The sequence below is a fragment of the Clinocottus analis genome, unplaced genomic scaffold (genome assembly GCF_023055335.1).
Source record: "Clinocottus analis isolate CAN_PGR_092001 unplaced genomic scaffold, fCliAna1.0.p SCAF_6, whole genome shotgun sequence".
NCBI lineage: Eukaryota > Metazoa > Chordata > Actinopteri > Perciformes > Cottidae > Clinocottus > Clinocottus analis.
Genome location: NW_027176218.1, coordinates 18166539 through 18186228, shown reverse-complemented (window position 1 = coordinate 18186228; position 19690 = coordinate 18166539). Strand labels below are relative to the sequence as shown.

General features: G+C 42.9%; 1 protein-coding gene across 5 annotated transcripts in view; it reads right to left on the bottom strand.

Annotated features, from left to right (window-relative positions):
- The window catches only part of znf423 (zinc finger protein 423), a 129716-nt gene that overhangs the window by 94381 nt on the left and 15645 nt on the right, over window positions 1-19690 (bottom strand). For all 5 annotated transcript variants that reach the window (XM_068602543.1, XM_068602540.1, XM_068602539.1 and 2 more), the window contains exons 2-3: window positions 14141-14203; window positions 3202-3405 (exon numbers count right to left, since the gene is read on the bottom strand). In XM_068602543.1, coding sequence (XP_068458644.1) covers window positions 3202-3405; window positions 14141-14203 — 267 coding nt within the window. The remainder of the gene's footprint in view (window positions 1-3201; window positions 3406-14140; window positions 14204-19690) is intronic.

Genomic DNA, 19690 nt, shown 5'->3' with positions numbered 1-19690 from the left:
TTAGGGTACATGGGACTCAAGATGAGCGGTGTCCGGTTGTCCTGGAGATGACAAAGAATGACCCCGAAAAGGCTGTATTGTGAACTACCGATCAGTTTTGAAATGAGGCAGGAGGGCCAGGTGAAGTTAGCTGAGGAGTCCTTCGGAGCTGATGGATAACATTGACGGAGGTTGCGTTGAATTACATTATGATGGAAGGAAAATTGATGATAACGTGACCAAGATGTGTACCAATACTTTGTTTGCTTGCTACTTAATTACAAACAGCAACATATAATTACAGGGTTCACAGCAAGGAACTGCTGTTAAATCAGTTAAAACATGCACAAACTAAGTATCTTATCCAGAAATTGTAAAGCAGACCAGTCACACTGGCTTAAAGCTGCAGTGGAACGGAATAAAAATGGTATTGTAATTGAAGCACACAATCTTTATCACACATGCAACCAGCTGAGCAGTCAGGCTCATGCACATTAATGTGGCATTACATTCACCAGATGTGTTGGGTCTGTGGGTATGTGCGTGTTTGAGTGGGGGTACGCACATTCATGTGTCATTGATCTGTGCCATTGCGTGCGTGTGTGTGTGTGTGTTTGCGTGTGTGTCCGTGTGTGTTTGTCCAATTTCCACTCAAATTAATGGTGCCTCTTTATAGGCCTTCTGCTAGAGTGGCACTGAATTACTTGGTGCTTCACTCTCGCACCTGGGACCCATTCAATGTTATAGCCACAGCTAGCTGCTAACTTGGGACCCATTTGCTGCAACAGTATAGTTAGCATCACAGATACAAGCGCCATTTCTGCAGAGAATTCAGCGCTAACCAACATGGTTTTCAGGCCAGCACCTGGGACAGGCGGACGAACATCAGATATTACTGAGAGTGGACAACGTGTCCACGGAAAACTTCAAAAGACGGAAAGGCTACACATTCATACTGCGGGGGTTCTGTATAGTTGCAGCAGGCGGTGCTGCATTAATACTTATTTGTGCAATAAAGGAGGACTCTGTTCATGTAGTTGATGCATAACATGCAACAGTTTTTATAACTAGGAAAAAGTCAAGCTACAATTACAAGACTTCTGACTTAGGTGGTCGTGGTTCATTTGTACGATATTGGTCCATTAGTGGTTTGTGTTGCTGATAAATAAATTGCGTTTTTGGTGCAACTTCTACTTGTATCTTGGTGAAAATACACCGTACATGATCGCTAGCTACATCTGGCAAGACGGCCCCCTTCTGTCACCCCCAATCAAGATGGCTGATGTCTGAGTTGTTTGATTTCGGGTCTGGGACAAACACAAACACCATCAAACTACAAAATACATGAACACATTAACTCTCTTCAAGCAGATCCAGCGTGGCGTGTGTTCCTCCCCAGTAGACTGTGTTGTTTTGAGTGTGTGTGTGTGTGTGTGTGTGTGTGTGTGTGTGTGTGTGTGTGTGTGTGTGTGTGTGTCCCTCTCCCTCTCCCTCTCTCTCTCTCTCTCTGACTCTCTCTCTCTCTCTCGTCGGAGTGTTGCGTCCCATGCCCTCTCACTAAACTGGCTCTCAGGGGTCTCTCCCAGAGAACTTAAAAGGATTCTCTAGTCCATGTGTTTTAATTTAGCCCTCTTCTCAATAATAATCAGAAAGCTGTGGTCCCACCACTAACTTTATACGCACAAACACTCTCCAGCATACACATCAGACGCCCATATACACACAATAATACGCACCGACACATAGAAGAACATACACAAACTCCCGCATGCAAGTGCACACACATCCTGCTGAGCTGGGGGATTACTGTGCAATCTCAGCCACTCAATCTCCAGGGAAAAACATGTTTTATCATTTCATTTCATTTCTTTCTTCCACGCTCTCTCCCCTCCCTCCCCCTTCTCGCTCAGCAACATGTAGCCCTCCCCAGACTCCTGTGCTGAAATCACAGGCCACATCCCGTGCTCTGACAGCAGCCCTGCGCTTTTGGCGGTGTGATTCTCTCTGAGCGATGCACTGCGTGTGACACGCCATGCAGAAGTAAATGACTGTGTATGCATGCGTGTTTGTGCGCGTGTGTGTGTGTGTCAAGGAGGGAAAGGAGCTTAGGGAGGGAACGAAGGCAAAAAAGTAACAATTTAAAAAACATAATGGGTTTCTCACAAGTACAGAAAGCAACTGCATGTATAGGTTACATCATGGCTGGAGTTAGTATAGGATGAAACTGATTCTACATTGGCCCAGACTTTTACAATTTAAGTGGAACAAGTCTGAAGCTAACACTCGCATTAAGCTCTCTATTAAATGCAGTTCTGTAGTATTTCCATTGTTTGTGTTCATGTTATTTTTATGTATTCCTAATAACTCCTGTAAATCCCAGTTACACTAGGCAACCAGGATCTTCCGATGTCCAAGACGTATACTGCTGCCTCTCCAAGCATCTCTCTAAGCATGTATGGGAGATTTAAGACCAATGACTCTTGTGGGATTGAGCGGCAAGCCAGCGGGTGAATACGAGGTCGCTGAGGACAGAGTCTAACCCACAACATTAACCAGTCTCTGGAAACACCGTCTTCACCAGTTTAAACAAAGCCCTCCATCCCCCGTCTCCGTATTTCTTCATCCCCTATCAAAAGTAAACACACACTCTCTCACACGCTAAGAGGCAGATTGTCTTGCAGTAGCAAGGAAGTGTTTGTATTGCTTGTTAAGCGAGCTTTCGGATTAATCTGTAGGAACCAGATGCCCCCGCCGTGTTCCTTTCAGCCCCTCCATTAATTACACCAGTACTAATAACGGTCACTGTGTGCGTGTGTCTGTGCGCGTGTGTGTGAGAATGCACAAGTCTGTCATTGTGAGACACGTGTGTTTAACTAAATCTAATAGCTATAGGTACTGAAAAACAGAGAGAGGCTGAGTCACCCATAGGCCCATCAGACTGGTAATGTTTATCCTATCACCCATCACAACCGTGCAACTTCACACTCTTTCACCTGCGCCCTCTTTGGTCTATATAAAACACATTATATAGTCACTGAAATACATGCAAACCCCTGACCTTAACTATAGTAGCACCATATGAGGAATACAGAACTCTGGTAAGCGACATTGGTGGACATTAAGCTGTTCAATAAACGGTGAAACAGTGACGTGTGATTTGTCGGTCAATCAAAATGAGCACATGCTGGTCGTCACAATGTCAATTGGCATAAACAATCTTACCAGCTGGGCAGTGGTTAGTTCTGTGGTCCGTGAGCTCGGCCAGGCAGTCAAAGTCCTGTTGACAGTTGTCGCACGTGAAGATGGACTCGTCATCTAGGTCATCGTCATGATCATCGCGGTCATCGTGTTCCTCTTGTTCGCCGTCCTCGGCGCCGGGCCCGTGACCTTCTTTGAGCTCTGCCTCTCTGTCAGACACCGGGACTCCTGAGACACACACAAACAACACATAACCATTTTTTTTTTTAAAAACACTTTATTTTCTTTGTTACCAGGAAGACGTTTCAAAGAAATCATCGACATAGTCATTGTCCTCGCTCTGTGTATGATCATTTAGTTTCTTTCATTAAATATTTTTTGGGGGGTTTAACTTCTATTTAGTTACACAAGTGATATTCTTTTGGTCTTAATAAAAGAGTGTGTGTGCATGTGTGTGTCCTGGAAGGAGACAAGCAGAGTGTGAGAGGGGACCAGAGGAGGGCTGTGTCAGCCCAATCCTCACTGCTCCATTGTGTCTCCATTTTCACACCTTATTATCACATTATGAACGGCGAGGAGCCAATAGGATTGACACCGAAGACACTGGCTTGCGGGGAAGGGAGAGCAGTTCGAGGAAAAGACGGTTGAAATGTTGGGAAAAAGCAGGAAACTGGAATGACCTGAACCTTAAAATATGTTATGTACAGGCTTCCCTGGCTTCTGTCTCAAATTATTAAACCACACAGAAACACCCAGAAAATAACCTAATAAAGTGGATACAGCCCATTTTACTCAAAATCAGAGCATTTCAACATTATAAGTATCTTGACTAAAAAGGAACATAGTGCACTTAATGAACAGGTAGACTCAATATACATAAATATATCAAGATACACCTTGAGGAAGCCTGAATGTCCACCTTTAAATGATATTTTATCTAATATGATTTAATGAGATAGTAGGAATGAATAATGTGAATTTGTTTAACTGATTAGAGGAAATGAAAAGAAGACTTTGTCTGAAAGCATTTATTGTTTTCTCATCTATTACGTATTTAACAAGTGTATATGCTTTCAGTAACACATGCATCAAAGCTGTGATTTATCAAACATATATACTATATATGTATGTTGATATGATCAGGAACATTAAGCACACATTTGCTCTTGTCATGATGGAGTGTAAATTTTTTTAAGTGTTGGAATAGGTTTGTCGAACATCAGTGTGTCACCGCGTGTAAATAAGCAGTCGGTCTGAGCAAATACAACTCATGTGAGGAGGTGTAGGTTTGGTTACGGCTGTTCTCGCCGGAGTCACTTTGCATTCAGAGAACCACAGATATTTGGAAGGCAAGATTTGCGCCTCTTGTCTGACATCAAAAGACTAATAAATGGTTGACTCTCTAGAGGGTAAGCTCCATCATTAAATTTGAAGCGCTGGCCATTACAGAGAATCAATAACCTACATCACTTTTAATAAAAAATACTTGAGTGCAGTTAGGAGTCAAAAAAAGGATTATGCCCTAATTCAGTTTTGTCCATTTGCAGCTCCCAACATCATTTTATTTGGATAAGCGGCAGAAAATTACATTTGTGCCATATGATGTGCTATTCTCTGCACTTTATCTACAGTATTTTGTTAGACGTGTCCGAAGAGGTCTAAGGCCAAAACCTAATTGTCAGGTCAGCATCAGCATACCTGCGCAAGAATAATCGTATACCATTCCGCTTCTTTTTTATGAGATCATTTCCAGTCTGCTAAAAGAGTACCAGAGTGAGGTGCACAGGCTCCATGCCGCTCAGATGTAGCATGGGAGAGGTGTGTGATGGAAGAAGGAGGGTGGTGGGATGCTGGAAAGTGAGGAACGAGGGATTGAGGTGCCGGGGTGGGCAGAGGGGGGCTGCAGGAGAGGAAGACAGCGATAGAAGGAGGGATAGATGAAGGGATGGGGAAGAAGGGAGGGAGGGTGTCGGCCATCTGTCCAGTGGTGAGAGCACCGTCTGGCCGGGGAGAGAAAATGGTCCTTTGGCTAACAACACACACACACACACACACACACAGTTGTCCTACTCACCATTCTAAGAGCTAACACATCGATGCGATGAGAATTAAAGTCCCATGTGCCATAGTGGCGTCACTAAATGTAACACACAGACGACAAAATAGCATCATAAGTTATTTCATAATGCAGTAAGCTGCACATTCACGGTCAATGGGACAATGAGTACAGTCTGTTCCATTATCTAAACATATCTAATTAGATCTACCAAGTTCATTTTCCACCGCTGTATTAAAATGCTGTATTACATGTTTTTTTTTGTGAATGGAGGAACTTTCTGATACTCAACCCTGAATACAGACTTCACACATCCATGAATGCTTTTTGGTGAGCACTCTGAAGTACAGTTGTGTTTGTAACACACAATGCAAACAATGCGTCTCACTGTAGTTATTTCAAGAGTTGCTTAAGATAAAAATCCACACATTAAAAATGAACTTTTCCTGGCAACATTAAGTTTATTTTATTTCCTAAAAATAACACGAATCTAAATTAGTTTCAGAACAAAAAACCTAAATAAATAATAAATTTAAAATAAAATTGTAATGTGTTTTTTGAAAAACGTTTTCATTAGAACATCTCTTTCACGTCTTTGAAAAACGAGCACGAACACACACACACAAACACACAAACACACACACACACACACCAGGGTGCCCTGATGCCAGAGGTGAGGGCAGTGCCAACTCCAGTGCATGCCAACACAACCTGCTGTCATAGCAACAGAGGGAGGAGCCAGATGAAACCTCTCCATCTTGCACCCCTCTGTCTTAATCTCTGTCCTTTTTTTTAGTGCTTGTTTTTTTTCTTCTTCTCTTGTCTACTCATCCTTTCATTTGGTCTTCAGCTCTCAATCACAGTGCAGTGGGATGAAGAGAGAGAAAGAGAGAGATGGGGGGGTCAGAAGAGATGAAGACAAAGGGATGAGAAAGGCAAACACAGTTGGTGGTGTTTCTTGCACAGGGGTCTCCACAAGAACAGGATGATTATATGTCCTCCAGGGCTGGATGAATATGAATATTTGACTATTGAGATATTTGTTCATCAGTAAGATAAATTTTCAATTTGGGAAATATGGATATTCGTCAGACAACAGAAAAAGAAAAAAATCTGAAATTGCAAAAGTAGACACACGTTTTCACCCCTAAACTATTTTCAGGTGTATCAGCATTCAACTCTGACATAAGTATATTCATCTTTCTTGCTCATCTTTCTGTTTTTCTGCACTACACCAGCCCGCACCCAACGACACCAGAAAGAAGCGAGACAAATCCTACGGGTGCTAAGGTTCGAATATGTGAGAATGGTGGGGTATTGATTGAAAAGTACGACAGTGGTCCTTAGCAAACAGGAACGCGTGCACCATCCTCTCACAGTCTTCTTTCTTTCTCTCTCTCACACACACACACACACACACACACACACACACACACACACACACTCTAGAGAGAGCCATTATCTATGAGTCACAGACTGTCCCTATCCTACAAATAACTACACACTCTCTCACGCACACATGCACAAAAGCAAACTCTACAATCCCAAATACCAGACATCCCGTTACATTCTTACCCTCCACAGTGATAAAAAATGAATTAAAAAAAATCTAAAATCACATCCGGCTGTGAAACCGCAGAAAATATGGGGGGGGCGAGAGGGGGGAATACGAATTTCACTGCCAAATGAGAGTCAAAGCACTGTAAACAATAAAGATGAATCTTCACCTAAAAGCATGCGTTTCAGGAGAGGGGGGTTTTCTACCGGTCCTTCACAGAGCCCCGCTGATTTTTATTCTAGCCATGTAATGAGGGACTGAATCACACCTGGGATGCACAGTGAATGCAATTAAAGGATATTAACTAGCTGGTAGGACAGAAAACCAGCGGTGTTCTGGGTCCTAAGGACCAGGATTGAAAGCCATTGTTTGGTTATGCAGGCGGAAACGGGTGTATATGCAGCAAAAGAAAACTAAATTGAGTCTCTTTGGCATTGCAGCCTTGTCAAAAATGTAATACAGATGTTGTGTTAAAATGTCAATGCCACCATCATATTCTGGTCTTCAGGGTCTGGTTAAAGGTCTACATGATGTAAGGGCAATGCAGCAGACAGGACCATTCACTGTCACCCATCTGCAGCAGCCTAAATATTCAAATCAATGAGAGTATCACTTGTACTTTCCCCCCATGGATTATAGGTATACAACAGCAGCAGCAGCAGCAGCACCATAATCAACTGTAACTATATATTGTAACTTGATGATCTACGAAGGTTTGGGGTTGTCATTAAAGGACAATGACCGAGGTGCCTTGACATCCCAGAGAAAGACTTTTTATATATTATTAAGGTCTGTTTGGCAAAACTATTTCCATATGCAGGCATCTGTCTATGAGAGCAAACGGCATAAGGCAAGGATTGTTTTTACACCTTGTATCTCTGGAGGACAGTAATACGCCATATTCTTGGCTGTACCCACCCGCCTCAGTATCCCAAGGACAATGGGCTGTTTATTAACAGATAATAATATAAATATATAAATGATACCTCAGAAATAATGAGGTCATTTTGCATATCTGCAGGAAAGATATATGCAGGTGGCGTGTGTGTGTGTGTGTGTGTGTGTGTGTGTGTGTGTGTGTGTGTGTGTGTGTGTGTGTGTCTGTGTCTGTGTGTCCTGGGTAATTAGATAAAGAGAAGTGAATTAGCGGAGTCCACAGTGCAGAATGATGTTACACAGCCTAACCACGCCTAACTGAGACCCACTAATCACCACTCGTTAGGCTCACAGAAGTGTGTGTGTGTGTGTGTGTGTGTGTGTGTGTGTGTGTGTGTGTGTGTGTGTGTGTGCATGTGTGTGTGTGTCTGTTGGTGTTGGTGTGTGTTCATTGCACAACTGTGTTTGTTAGCCGTGTGTCTTTTCTCATTACACATGTTAAAGTGAGTTCATTGAGGTTATTACTGAGCAAAAATGATAATAAGTCCTAAACGTACTGGATGTGAGAGACAGGGACAGAGGTTTTGTGCCCCCTCACCCTTCAAAAAAGTGGGCTGTAAAAATCAACAGAAAAACCTCCACTACTGGAGCCAAGTACCCTGAATATGGACTGACTCCATCCAACAGTCTGACTTTGGTTTCGTGGCACTGGTGTGAGCGGTTGCCAAGATAAGCAAGTGGAGACACAAACTAGAACAACAAAAAGAGAAAATCAAACACACAGTCAGCACGACCACCATACATCTCTATATATCCTGTGGGAAGAAAACTAGGGAACTAATGAACACTGGGAAATGTTCCTGAACTGCCCCTGGGTGATAGAAGTGCACTGACGGAGAGTGCCAGAGCTAGAGGGAGACTTAAAGGGGAATAAAACATACGGTAATACTGCAAAGGTAAGGTCGTTATTCAAGTGTTACATTTGGCAGCCAGGAGCTGGTACTGTGGCCTGTCTGGGACCCACTCCGCAGCTCAGAGAGATGTATATCTGTCAGCCAAGCATGCATAACACACACACACACACATCTCTGTCTGTGTAAGCCTTAAACAGGCATCAAAAGGTGTGTGTGTGTGGGGGGAGGTGGGATTGGGGTGCAGCTTCCAGCAGAATGTTTAGAAACCAAACAGCCCTGACATAAGGCTTTCATTCTGCTCCACATCGCACCGCAAACTGGACCAGGATTCACAGGCACCTGGCTGGGCACCACAACCACCTTCGGCCATGAGACTCGAATCAGACGTGTGTCACATGGCCTGCTTGGGGCGTTTACTTAGTCAAGACTTTTTAGGTTTTTCAAGACTTTTTATTCAGGACAAGTATGAACTATAATACAATTAAAGAAAGATAATTTACACATATTTACAGTCATTTCTCGGGATAGTAAAAATTGTTGCATGAAGTAGTGTGTCGAAAGCCCAACTGTGTGTCCCTGAAGCACGTTCAAAACACTGATAAAACCCAAATATACTGGAGGCAATATACTGCTTCACTTTATTGTAACTAAACAAACTTCCTCTATGGGGTGGGGCTGAATGAAACGTAGAAGTATTATTATTTATTTTGAATGTTTCATTGTGTCGTGTGTACATTGTAAACCGCACACACACACACACACACACACACACACACACACACACACACACACAGAGAGAGAACAGGTGCAGCCGGACACGACAACACAGGCCTGCTCTCTGTATCTCAAGAGAATGACTCCCCCACCCCTCCCTCACCCTCTCTGCCTCACTCTGTGTTTGGGTGTGTATGTATGTTAGGTGGCTAAATAAAGAGGCCATCTCTCCTCACCTCCTCCCCTCTGCCTCCCACATCATGTTCTCCCCCACCACAGCGTGTGTGCGTACATTTTCACAATACAAGGCCTCTCCCCCCGGGAGCAGATCTGCTGAGCTACAGAGTACCAGTCTCTCTCTCACTCTCAGACACACAGACACACACACACACACACACACACACACACAGACACACACCTGGGACGTGCTGCAGCAAGGGAGAGCAGCACCCAACACCAACGTCTGGAAACAGGATGATGAAAGAGCCACTCACGTAATGGAAGGTAGCAGAAAAGACATGCACACACTCACTGTGTGTTCACACACATTAAGTAAGCCACACATGCACAGACTCAAGCAGATCGGCAGAAAAGTGGAATCGCAAATAAGTTAACAGCTGCTCACTTATTGGAATGTTTTGGTATGCGCGCACGCGCATACATACATACACACACACACACACCAACAAAACATTATACTGACACACAAACAAAGGGCTTAAATGCTGCAATACAGACAAAAACACAGATGGACTGTCACAAGCAGGCAATAATAGTTGCGCACACACACACACACACACACACACACACACACACACACACACACACACACACTGTTTTCCTGCAGTAGCCTTGGGGAAATTAAAACTACATTATGGACCTCTAGAGGGTATTGGAGGGAGAGGGGTAGAGGAAGAGGAAAAGAGAGAGAGAGAGAGAGAGGAAGCAAGAGAGGAGAGCGAATGGCCGATGTCCTGTTTTCCTCGAGTCTGGCCATCATCAAGATATTACAGTGAACCAGGAGAACAGTGGTGCTGCCTGTAATCTCCCTTTGATTGTTCGACTCATCTCACTGAGCATGTTTAGCATCTCACTGTGGTACATGGCTCCTAATGAACTACCATGCAGGCACGTCAGGCGCGTAATTTCACCAAAAATTTAAGAATACTGAAATACCGCTTTGCTGACATTTTTGGAGATGGTAAATACTCCCATAAGATACTGAAGAACATGCACACACAAACTTACTGGAGTGTAGTGTTAAACACAAAATATGTGCACCGTGCAAAAGGCAACTTTCATGTTTCTTTAGATGAAAAAAGACTTATATTCTTTCTTTTTGTGGCAGTTTCAGGGACATTTGGACTCAAAAATGCATTAATGTGAACTGAATTGATCCTGCTATGCGCGCGCACACGCACGCACACACACACGCACTCACTCCTGGCCATGTCTGCGTCTCCACACACCAATAAACACACATATGCACATACGCTTGTATTCACACAGCACTTAAGCTGTGAAGAACAATAATGCAGCAAGTTTCAGTTTCTCAGTTTCAGCTTGGGGACCTGACAAACCTTTTCCACGATGACTCACTGGCTCTTTCTGGACGGGACTCGGTGTATGCGTCTCTGTGCGTGTTGTCCAAGAGAAACACAAAGTGTGTGAAGCGTGCGTGCGTGCGTGCGTACGTGCGTACGTGCTTGCGTGTGTGTAGTCTATAGTACACTGTCAGAAAAGAATTAATAAAAACAATACTCTTAAGAAAGAGAGGAATATGTCAATGCAAACACAGACACTCACATGCCTCGAAAGTGCAACCTTGCCTGGTTGGACATGTGTCTCTTGTTTGTTTTTTTTCCCACATAAGACTGAACAAATACATTTAAGTAAAAAAAAAAAAAGACTTTTATGAAACAGGGCAATTGCTACCTGCCCTTTCCAATTCTTTATCTCTCATTTCCTTTCGGTCCTTGGCGTCTTCGTGTTTTTCCTTCTCCCAGCACACTGGGGGAGTGAGGGAACACGAGAGGACACATGGGGAGGAAGGGGACAAGTTGTTTTTCTGTCCAACTAAGGGGTGGCGTGGGCAAAGGGAAGGAGAGGCGGAGGGTTCTGGGGCACCTTTGACCTCCGAGGGCTCCTCTCCAGGGCAGAAGGGCCAGGGAGAGGGAGGAAGAGGAAAGGAAAGGAAGGAGGAGATGCAGAGAGGGAGGGAGGGATAGGTTAGCTCGATGCAATTCCCTTTGAGTCACCCTCCCACCTCCCTCCGCCTTCGCTCCCGCGGGTCTTTCCAAACTCAACACACATTTTCCAGAGAAAGAAAGACATAGAGAAAGTGACAGAAAAATGAGTACAGAAAGGAAGTTTGTGATTTTAATAGCAGCATACACTTCTTCATTCTCTCTTTTTCTCTCACTCTTTTTCTCATCTAGTCCTTGTCGACACTATTTCTCAGTGAGAAAAGGCCACGGTCTTTTGGAAAGAGAGAGTCAAACAGACAATGAGAAATAGAGACATAGAGAAATTTAGGAAGGCAGAAAGATACAAGCGTGCAGAGATAGAAAGAGAAAGTGATGTAGAGGATGCTGGGAGAGGGAATTGATGGTGAAATCCAAATTGAAAGAGTGGCTGAGTAAGGGAATATGGGACAGTATGTTTTTTTATGGGAGGCAGAGAGTGAGATAGGTGCGTGTGTGTGTGTGTGTGTGTGTGTCATGGGACTCTGGCTTCCTGCAGGAACTGACACACACAGCAGTTCTAGTGAGCCACCCAGGACCTCAGTCAGCGCCCCTCTTAACACACACACACACACACACACACACACAGTACCCCTGGAGGAGAGTTAGCATGGGTCTAAGGAGGGGGAGGGGGGCAAGGATGAGAGGGTTGAGTACGTCAGACACCCCAAGGGTCATACTTTCCTATCCTTCTCTCCCTCTAGAGCTGAGAGAGAGACAGAGAGACAGAGAGACAGAGAGAGAGAGAGAGAGAGAGAGAGAGAGAGAGAGAGAGAGAGAGAGAGAGCTGCATATTATTTACCACATTCAGCAGTATCTCATTTCCCAGTTGGGATCAAGTCAGAGGAAGTGTTTAACTGTTCTCTGATAGGCTGCAAACCAGAGCAGAAAACTATAGCTGCAGCTGACAAACAACTACACTAGTCAAACTGCTTCTGTCCTGGTTGGTAAAATGTGGCATTTGGTCTTCACCAAGTGTTGATGACAACCGTGAGAAACTGTGTTGTCTGAAGGAGCCAGCAGCTGCAATCATTGAGTCATTACAGCTGCTGAGATACCACATTCATATATATATATATATATATATATATATATATATATATATATATATATATATATATATATATATATATATATATATATATATATATATAGAGAGAGAGAGAGAGAGAGAGAGAGAGAGAGAGAGAGAGAGAGAGAGAGAGAGAGAGAGAGAGAGAGAGAGAGAGAGAGAGAGAGAGTCTGTAATGAGTCCATTCTTAAACCTCAGTTGACAGGTACATGTTTCTGCAACAATTTAAATATTGGCTCAATAGTTAAGGTATTTTGTGTTTTAGTTTTCTTTGTTTTTTACCGTAGTTAACTGAATTTGTTTGGATATTAGACAATTGGTTGTGACAAAAAGCAACACTTAAATGCATCACCAGGTGCTGTGCTAACTTATGTTAGCTGAACTGAATCCTCAAGCCGAACAAGCATCCGGCAAATTCTCTTTCAACAGACACTCAATGTTCTTTCTGTTTTCTGAATTCCACTTTAAGCAAATCTTTTCTGAGTCTGACATAAATCACTGAATAATGTGGAAAAAACAGCTTTGTGCTGTTCTTAATTTATAAAGTCATAGTGACAAATTTTGAAATACGGTAAACTACCGTCATCAAAATCTGATCTCAAGTTCAGAGAGGTTAGCTTTTACACTATATTCTTAATATTTTCACATTTTACGTATGTCTCACCCAAAGCCTACTCTTATATGTCATGGAGGTGGTTGGATTTTGTTTATGGGCCCACAAAATAACAGTAAGAAAAAGCCATTCAGTAAATCCTTATAATTGCCATCCATCCATCCATCCATCCATCCATCCAGACAAATGAACTTCAGGGCTCAACTGGTTCGGTTGTTTCGTTTCCATCAAGGCAAAAGGACAAGTGAGGATAATTTCACATTTCCATCAAGAGAGACGGGGGGAGAGACAGAGAGGGAGAGATATACAGCAGTTGGTTTGGAGAAACCACGAGGAAAAACAAAATCCAAGAAAAGAACAAAAAGAAAAGAGAAGCTTAACCATCCCTCTGAATTCCTCCTAGGATATCACCAGACCACAGAGAGAAGTGAAAAAGCACACAAGTCTCTCTCTTGTCCCCCCCCCCTCTCTCCCTCCCACCATCTTTCTCTCTCTCCATATCCCCTTTGTCATCTCTCCTTCCATTCAGATTGACTCCCGGGACGAGGGAGTGCTCTGTCTCCTTTCACATCCCTCTCATGTCTCATTCACTCTCTTCTCTTCAAATCTCCTCTTTTCTCGCTTATATGGTTTGTCCTTCTCCCAGTACTTCTACAAATCCCTCCATCCTAACGCCCCTATGTTCACTTCATCTCTCCATCTTTTTCCTTCTTTTTCTGCCTTGATATCCCTCTGAGCAGGCCATTAAAAACCATGTGGAATTGATATTACAAATTGTGTGCGTGTCAGACGTGCAGTATAGACTCAAGCCTCTTGTGTGGATCTGACAGCTTGCTGAAACTCTATTACACTATCAGAGTGTGTGTGTGTGTGTGTGTGTGTGTGTGTGTGTGTGTGTGTGTGTGTGTCACACAAACCTGTCTGGACAGTTGATTCATCCCAGGTCCCTCCACACTCTGAAGACTCCCCTTCTTCGACCGCTGAGGAGAAAAGAAGAAGTGAAAGAAGGATAAATTAAGACTCAGGTTTAGCATTTCTTGTTTCTGCACCGAGGAGGGTCGGCGCCACAATCAAAAAGCCTCAGATCACTATCAAAGGTGTGCGCAATAATTTACATCTGAAAAAGTTCAAAGATGGAAATCAATCGACGAATATGTCCATAATCCCTTGATCGTTCCAGTGATTTTTTGTGAAAAAAGTGAAAATACAAAACAAGAATTGGTTATTAATTGTGATGATTTGCGGCTTTTCTTCGTCGTCTGTGAAAGTGAACGGAATATGTTTTGGTTTTAGTCAGACAAAAAAAGCTACTTGATGATGGGACCCAATTCAGCAATATTTTAGATTCAAATGACACTAACAGACTTGAGGAGTATTTTATAATAAATATAATATTTGCAAGTCAGTCTTAGTTGGTGCTCTGAATTGATTGTTTTTCCCTTTGTCTCCTCAACTTTAGATACAAAGTGCAAGCAGTCTCTACAAACTATGTTCACAACGTATTATCGGAGGGCTGTGGAGTCTGCATGAAATGTGTGTTATTTAACACCCCTAAAAATAGACCAGGGAAGCAACAAAGGACCAGGTATTGACAATGACGGCATCCTGAGATTTCCCTGACAAACGGACACGGAGCTGATCAGAGCGGGAATGCAACACCGACTTCCTGGGTACAACAGGAAGGAGGGAAGTACAGCTGGCACACAAACAGGAAATGGCTGGAGCAACCACACAATGGGGTTTCCTGCACACCCCCTCCCCACCGCACGACACCTCACTTCTCACTTACTCGCCTCCGTGTCTGATCTCTCAAAATCCTGGTTCTCATCCTGCTCTCCCCGGTGACCCAGCACCCCCCCTCCTCCCACACACCCACACACACACACACACACACACCTCCCAGTTCTCCACACCTCTCCTCATATTCCTTATTCCACATCCTCATCAGCTCCCACGTGACCCGCCCCATCCTCACAGTTGAGCTAAACCAAGAGTCCGAATGAAAACAAGAAGTTAGAAATCGGTAAATAGTTCCTTTTAAAATAAAAGCAGGCTGTTGAGATGTTCCTTGTTCTAGTTAAACCCATGCTGTTAACGTGTACACAGGGTCAAATATACATAATGTGCAGGCCGGATATAAAGGAAGATTTGGTTGCTAAACGCAGTGGTGCTCAATTTTCCCTGGTAGTAATGTAGACTGTTAGAATTTGGAGTTGGTGTGTAAAGTTCTTCATGGCGAATGCTATTACAACCTAAAAAAATTAAAAAATCTCAGCAATATCTGGGAACAGAGAAATGGATCGACAGGAAATAAAGTAAATTATCTGGAGGACATAAGAGAAGGAGGAAAGGGAACGCAAATGGGATGCACCCCTTGGTATACTGCCTCATACATTTTCATTGCATTGTTTCCCTAAATAGCCCAACCTGCTGAAAAACACATAAGACTTCTTTGTGAATTTCAAATGAAGCATTTCACAGGGCTGGTGAACAAATTCCAACATAGAGTGATGAAATAACCATGCTCATCACTTCCAATGAAAACACTAGACGCTGTGAGTCATTTCTTCACATCCATTCAAACCACTAAGCTGAATTTAATATCAATAGACTCACTAAGATCCAATTCAATATGTCTCAGACACCAAAATAAAAAACAGGAAAAGTTTATATATATATATATATATATATATATATATTTATATTTATATATTTATATATATATAATTTATAATTAGTCCGTTATTCTTTTTTTAACCTAGCACTCACAAGAAACAGCTTGTTTTTCGATTTTAAGCTCAAGTAAAAACTAATAAAAAAAATTAAAAAATGTATCTGAATGAAAACAACAGAATTTACACATTTCTTCCAAAAACAAATGGGGAAAGTCTTGAAATGCAAAGTCAACTTATATTACAACACAAGCTGAGCGTTGCTCCTCCCATAACTTCCAGGCAATTGTACAGGATACACAAACTAAAAATAAACAAACTAAAATTTACTTTTATGTGTCTAACTCGCACACACAGACACGCACATGCACACACGCTCCCAATTAAATGCTGAAGCACGGTCTACAAACAAACAAAAACATATTTCAACTTGAATACTTTTTTTTGACCCAAGATTGTTTGGTACAATTGGTGTAGTTAAAAAGCTGCTGGGCTAAGTTGTGTCCAGAGATGAAGCCTCCATCTGAAAACAGCGGTCCTAGGGTTCACGTTTTGCTTGCTGCACGTTTGGATTGACCCACAATTCAGAAATTCAGAAGGACTGACTCTCCTTCCTTCACAACTAAAGAAACAAACATAGGTCGGCGTATGGAGCAAGTCTGAAATCTCCCTTTGAAAGAGTCTGGGGCCGGAGCCGGTTCTAAGGGCCAAATGTAGACCACAGTGTGCTAATAACGGACTAATGGATCCCTGGACAAACACATTATGCACACACGGCACAGCACACACGCGAGACAGACCCACACAGGATTTGGACTTAAAGGCTGTGCGTCTGTCTGAGCAGAACCCAGTGCGGATAGAGACCTCCCAACATGAACAAGATGTCTGCCAAACGCAGCAGACAGAAACAGTTGAGAGAAGGTATGGGAAGAGAAAACCAGAGAAAAACAAAGTACTTCCTCTCAGATAATAAAAAGAGCTTTCCCCCAAAAAACACCCATATTAGTCCGCGAGTGTCTGGTTGCATGATTAACACCACACTATTACCTCAGCAACAAACAATTCACATATGTCTGTGTGATTGATGCATTTGTTTACAAGTAATCTAAAGCAGACAAATGCGGCCGGACGAGACCACAGACATACACTCTCTGATGTGTGCAAATTGAACAGTTCGATCCTAATTCCAAGGCATAGGGCAGCTCCGGGTTTTGGAGCACAGTAACCTGACAATTTTATACCCCCCGACTGACTTTAAGGAAGGATGAAAAATCTTCTGGAGCATCCATGAAAACAGGTGAAATTATGATAAAGCCAAATTCTTTTGGTAGTTTTGGGGAGTTTGCCCTAGTATGGTAACTCTGCCTCTCACAAAAGCTAATTTTCCCTGATGAGACTGTAGGGAATGCAGTGTGTTTCATTAGCCGAGCACACACAGCTTTATTTAGATTCCTCTATATATCCTCCTTCTGTCCCCCCTCAGAGACACACACACCGTTACTGTGAACCCTGCACACACCATGGGGTCGGTGTGTGTGGTTGTGTGGGAAGGGTTGAGCATGCCTGCACATATCATGTAAGTAAAAAGAGAGAAAGTTCAATGAAATGTGTGTGTGTGCGTACCTGTGGGTGTGTATATCTAGTTTACACCATGAGGGAAAATACACTTTAGAGAGACTTAGGTATGTGTGTCTGGAGGGGAAAAAATATATAGCATTCAAGGTATCAATGTCTTCTCACAAATGTGTGTTGCTCCATCTCTTTTCTGCCTTCAGTACGTCTCACGACACCACCAGAGTTCCATACATGCGAAAGCAAAATATTCCAAACAATGAGTTAACACAAGGAGATGAAGGGTGTAATGTAGGACACTTTTTGAGCTAAAGTGCTGCAAACGTTTCTTACTTTTTGGACAATATCAGATGCGATTCAATTTGTCAAAAGGACGCTCAGGAGGTCAACAGTGACCTAATCGCAAACCGCATTGAACAAAAGCTCCATACGATCAGCAGTGTAGTGTCTTTGGTTGCTGTGTGAACATCAAATCGCCTTCTATTTAGCTGCACCTGAAGGAGACAAATTACAACTTTTCTTTTTCAGTCTGTGGAGTCTGTCGTCCTGAGCAGAGGCCCTATCAGACAGCATACATAAAAACACCTGTGTTGATACGCAGAGCCTTTAAGAACCCATGCTAAAAGGCTGCTTCATGTTTTTTTTCCAAACCCGCTTTTATTCATCTCCAACCGGCTTAATTTTAACGACGTTGGCATGCTATGTAATTTACACCCCTATGATGAGCCCGTAAACAGGGTCATTGACAAGAGGAGAATCTCACTCGTGTTCACGTGTCTGTGTGTGACAAATAACTGTGGTGTTCATTTCAGGCAACGTCATCCAGGCTTGTGCAACTATGGCCACGTCAACACAAAAACATGTGACGCATGTCGGCAAGCCAGTAATTATTGAGACAGCAGAGGCCTACAGATCAAACAGATTACAGCATCACATACACATTACACAAATTCGGCACGAACACAAACCCCGGAGCATGACATATGTGCGGGTGTGTGACACAAAGCAAACAAGATGCTACTGGGAACCCTTAAAGCATCTATACACATTTGTGCATGCACACGCACACACACGCGCGCGCACACACACACACGCGCACACACACACACACACACACACACACACACACACACACACACACACACACACACACACACACACACACACACACACACACACACACACACACACACACACACACACACACACACACACACACACACACACACTAAAGCCTTGTTTTTGTTGACCCCTGAGACAACGCAGTCTACTAAATGTGTGTTTTGGATTTATGTTGGTTCAGTGAGAACAGTAAAGAAGTGATTTTCCCAGGAAGTACTTTAAAGGCATTTGTAAATTTGAGTCACCGTTCCTTGCAAAGGTTTTGAAGAACATTGTCTCAGTGTGAATATAAAGTATTTGTGTTTATTTGGCATCTTGGGTAATTTCCACAGATTGATGTAAGAGGTCGACAGATGGCAGAAATGTCACAGACAAAAGGCCAAGGCGCTGTTTTGTTTCTGTTTTGTTTTTTTAGGTGAAACTATGCTATCGACATGATGGCTGAGGACAAGGACAAAGACATCAGTTGTTGGCTTATGTTATTTGTGTGTGTGCGACTGAAGCGGCATATAAGTGCAGCATCCATCCAGTGCAAACAGAGCCAAGGTGGCATACATCAAACAGTGTCAAACCTGAAGGCAACACAGTCCCAATGAACAACATATCACACAAACACATTTACAAGCACACAAACATTAACCGTTACATCAAATTGCGACACAAACCTACATCCCCATCTGCATTTTAATCGGCTGTTATATGGTTATTAGACAGGCACACAATTATACCAGGGTGAAACACACACACACACACACACACACACGCACACACACGCACACACACACACACGCACACACACACACACGCACACACACACACACGCACACACACACACACCCTGAATGTCAGTCTCAAGTCCTAAAAAAAATACGTACAGGAATTGGAAATTAAATTTTTGGCCTTAAAGCTACTAAAGGTTAACGGTGACAAGAATCCATTTTATTATTTATTATATAATACATATATATTATATTTTTTATAAAATAAGTAGCGTAAGCAGTGCCATGAGAACACATCATCAGCATACAGCTGAAACCAATGGAAAGGCCGGGCAGATATTAGTACATTTGACACAAAACTGACTCTCTTGGCAATTTTAAC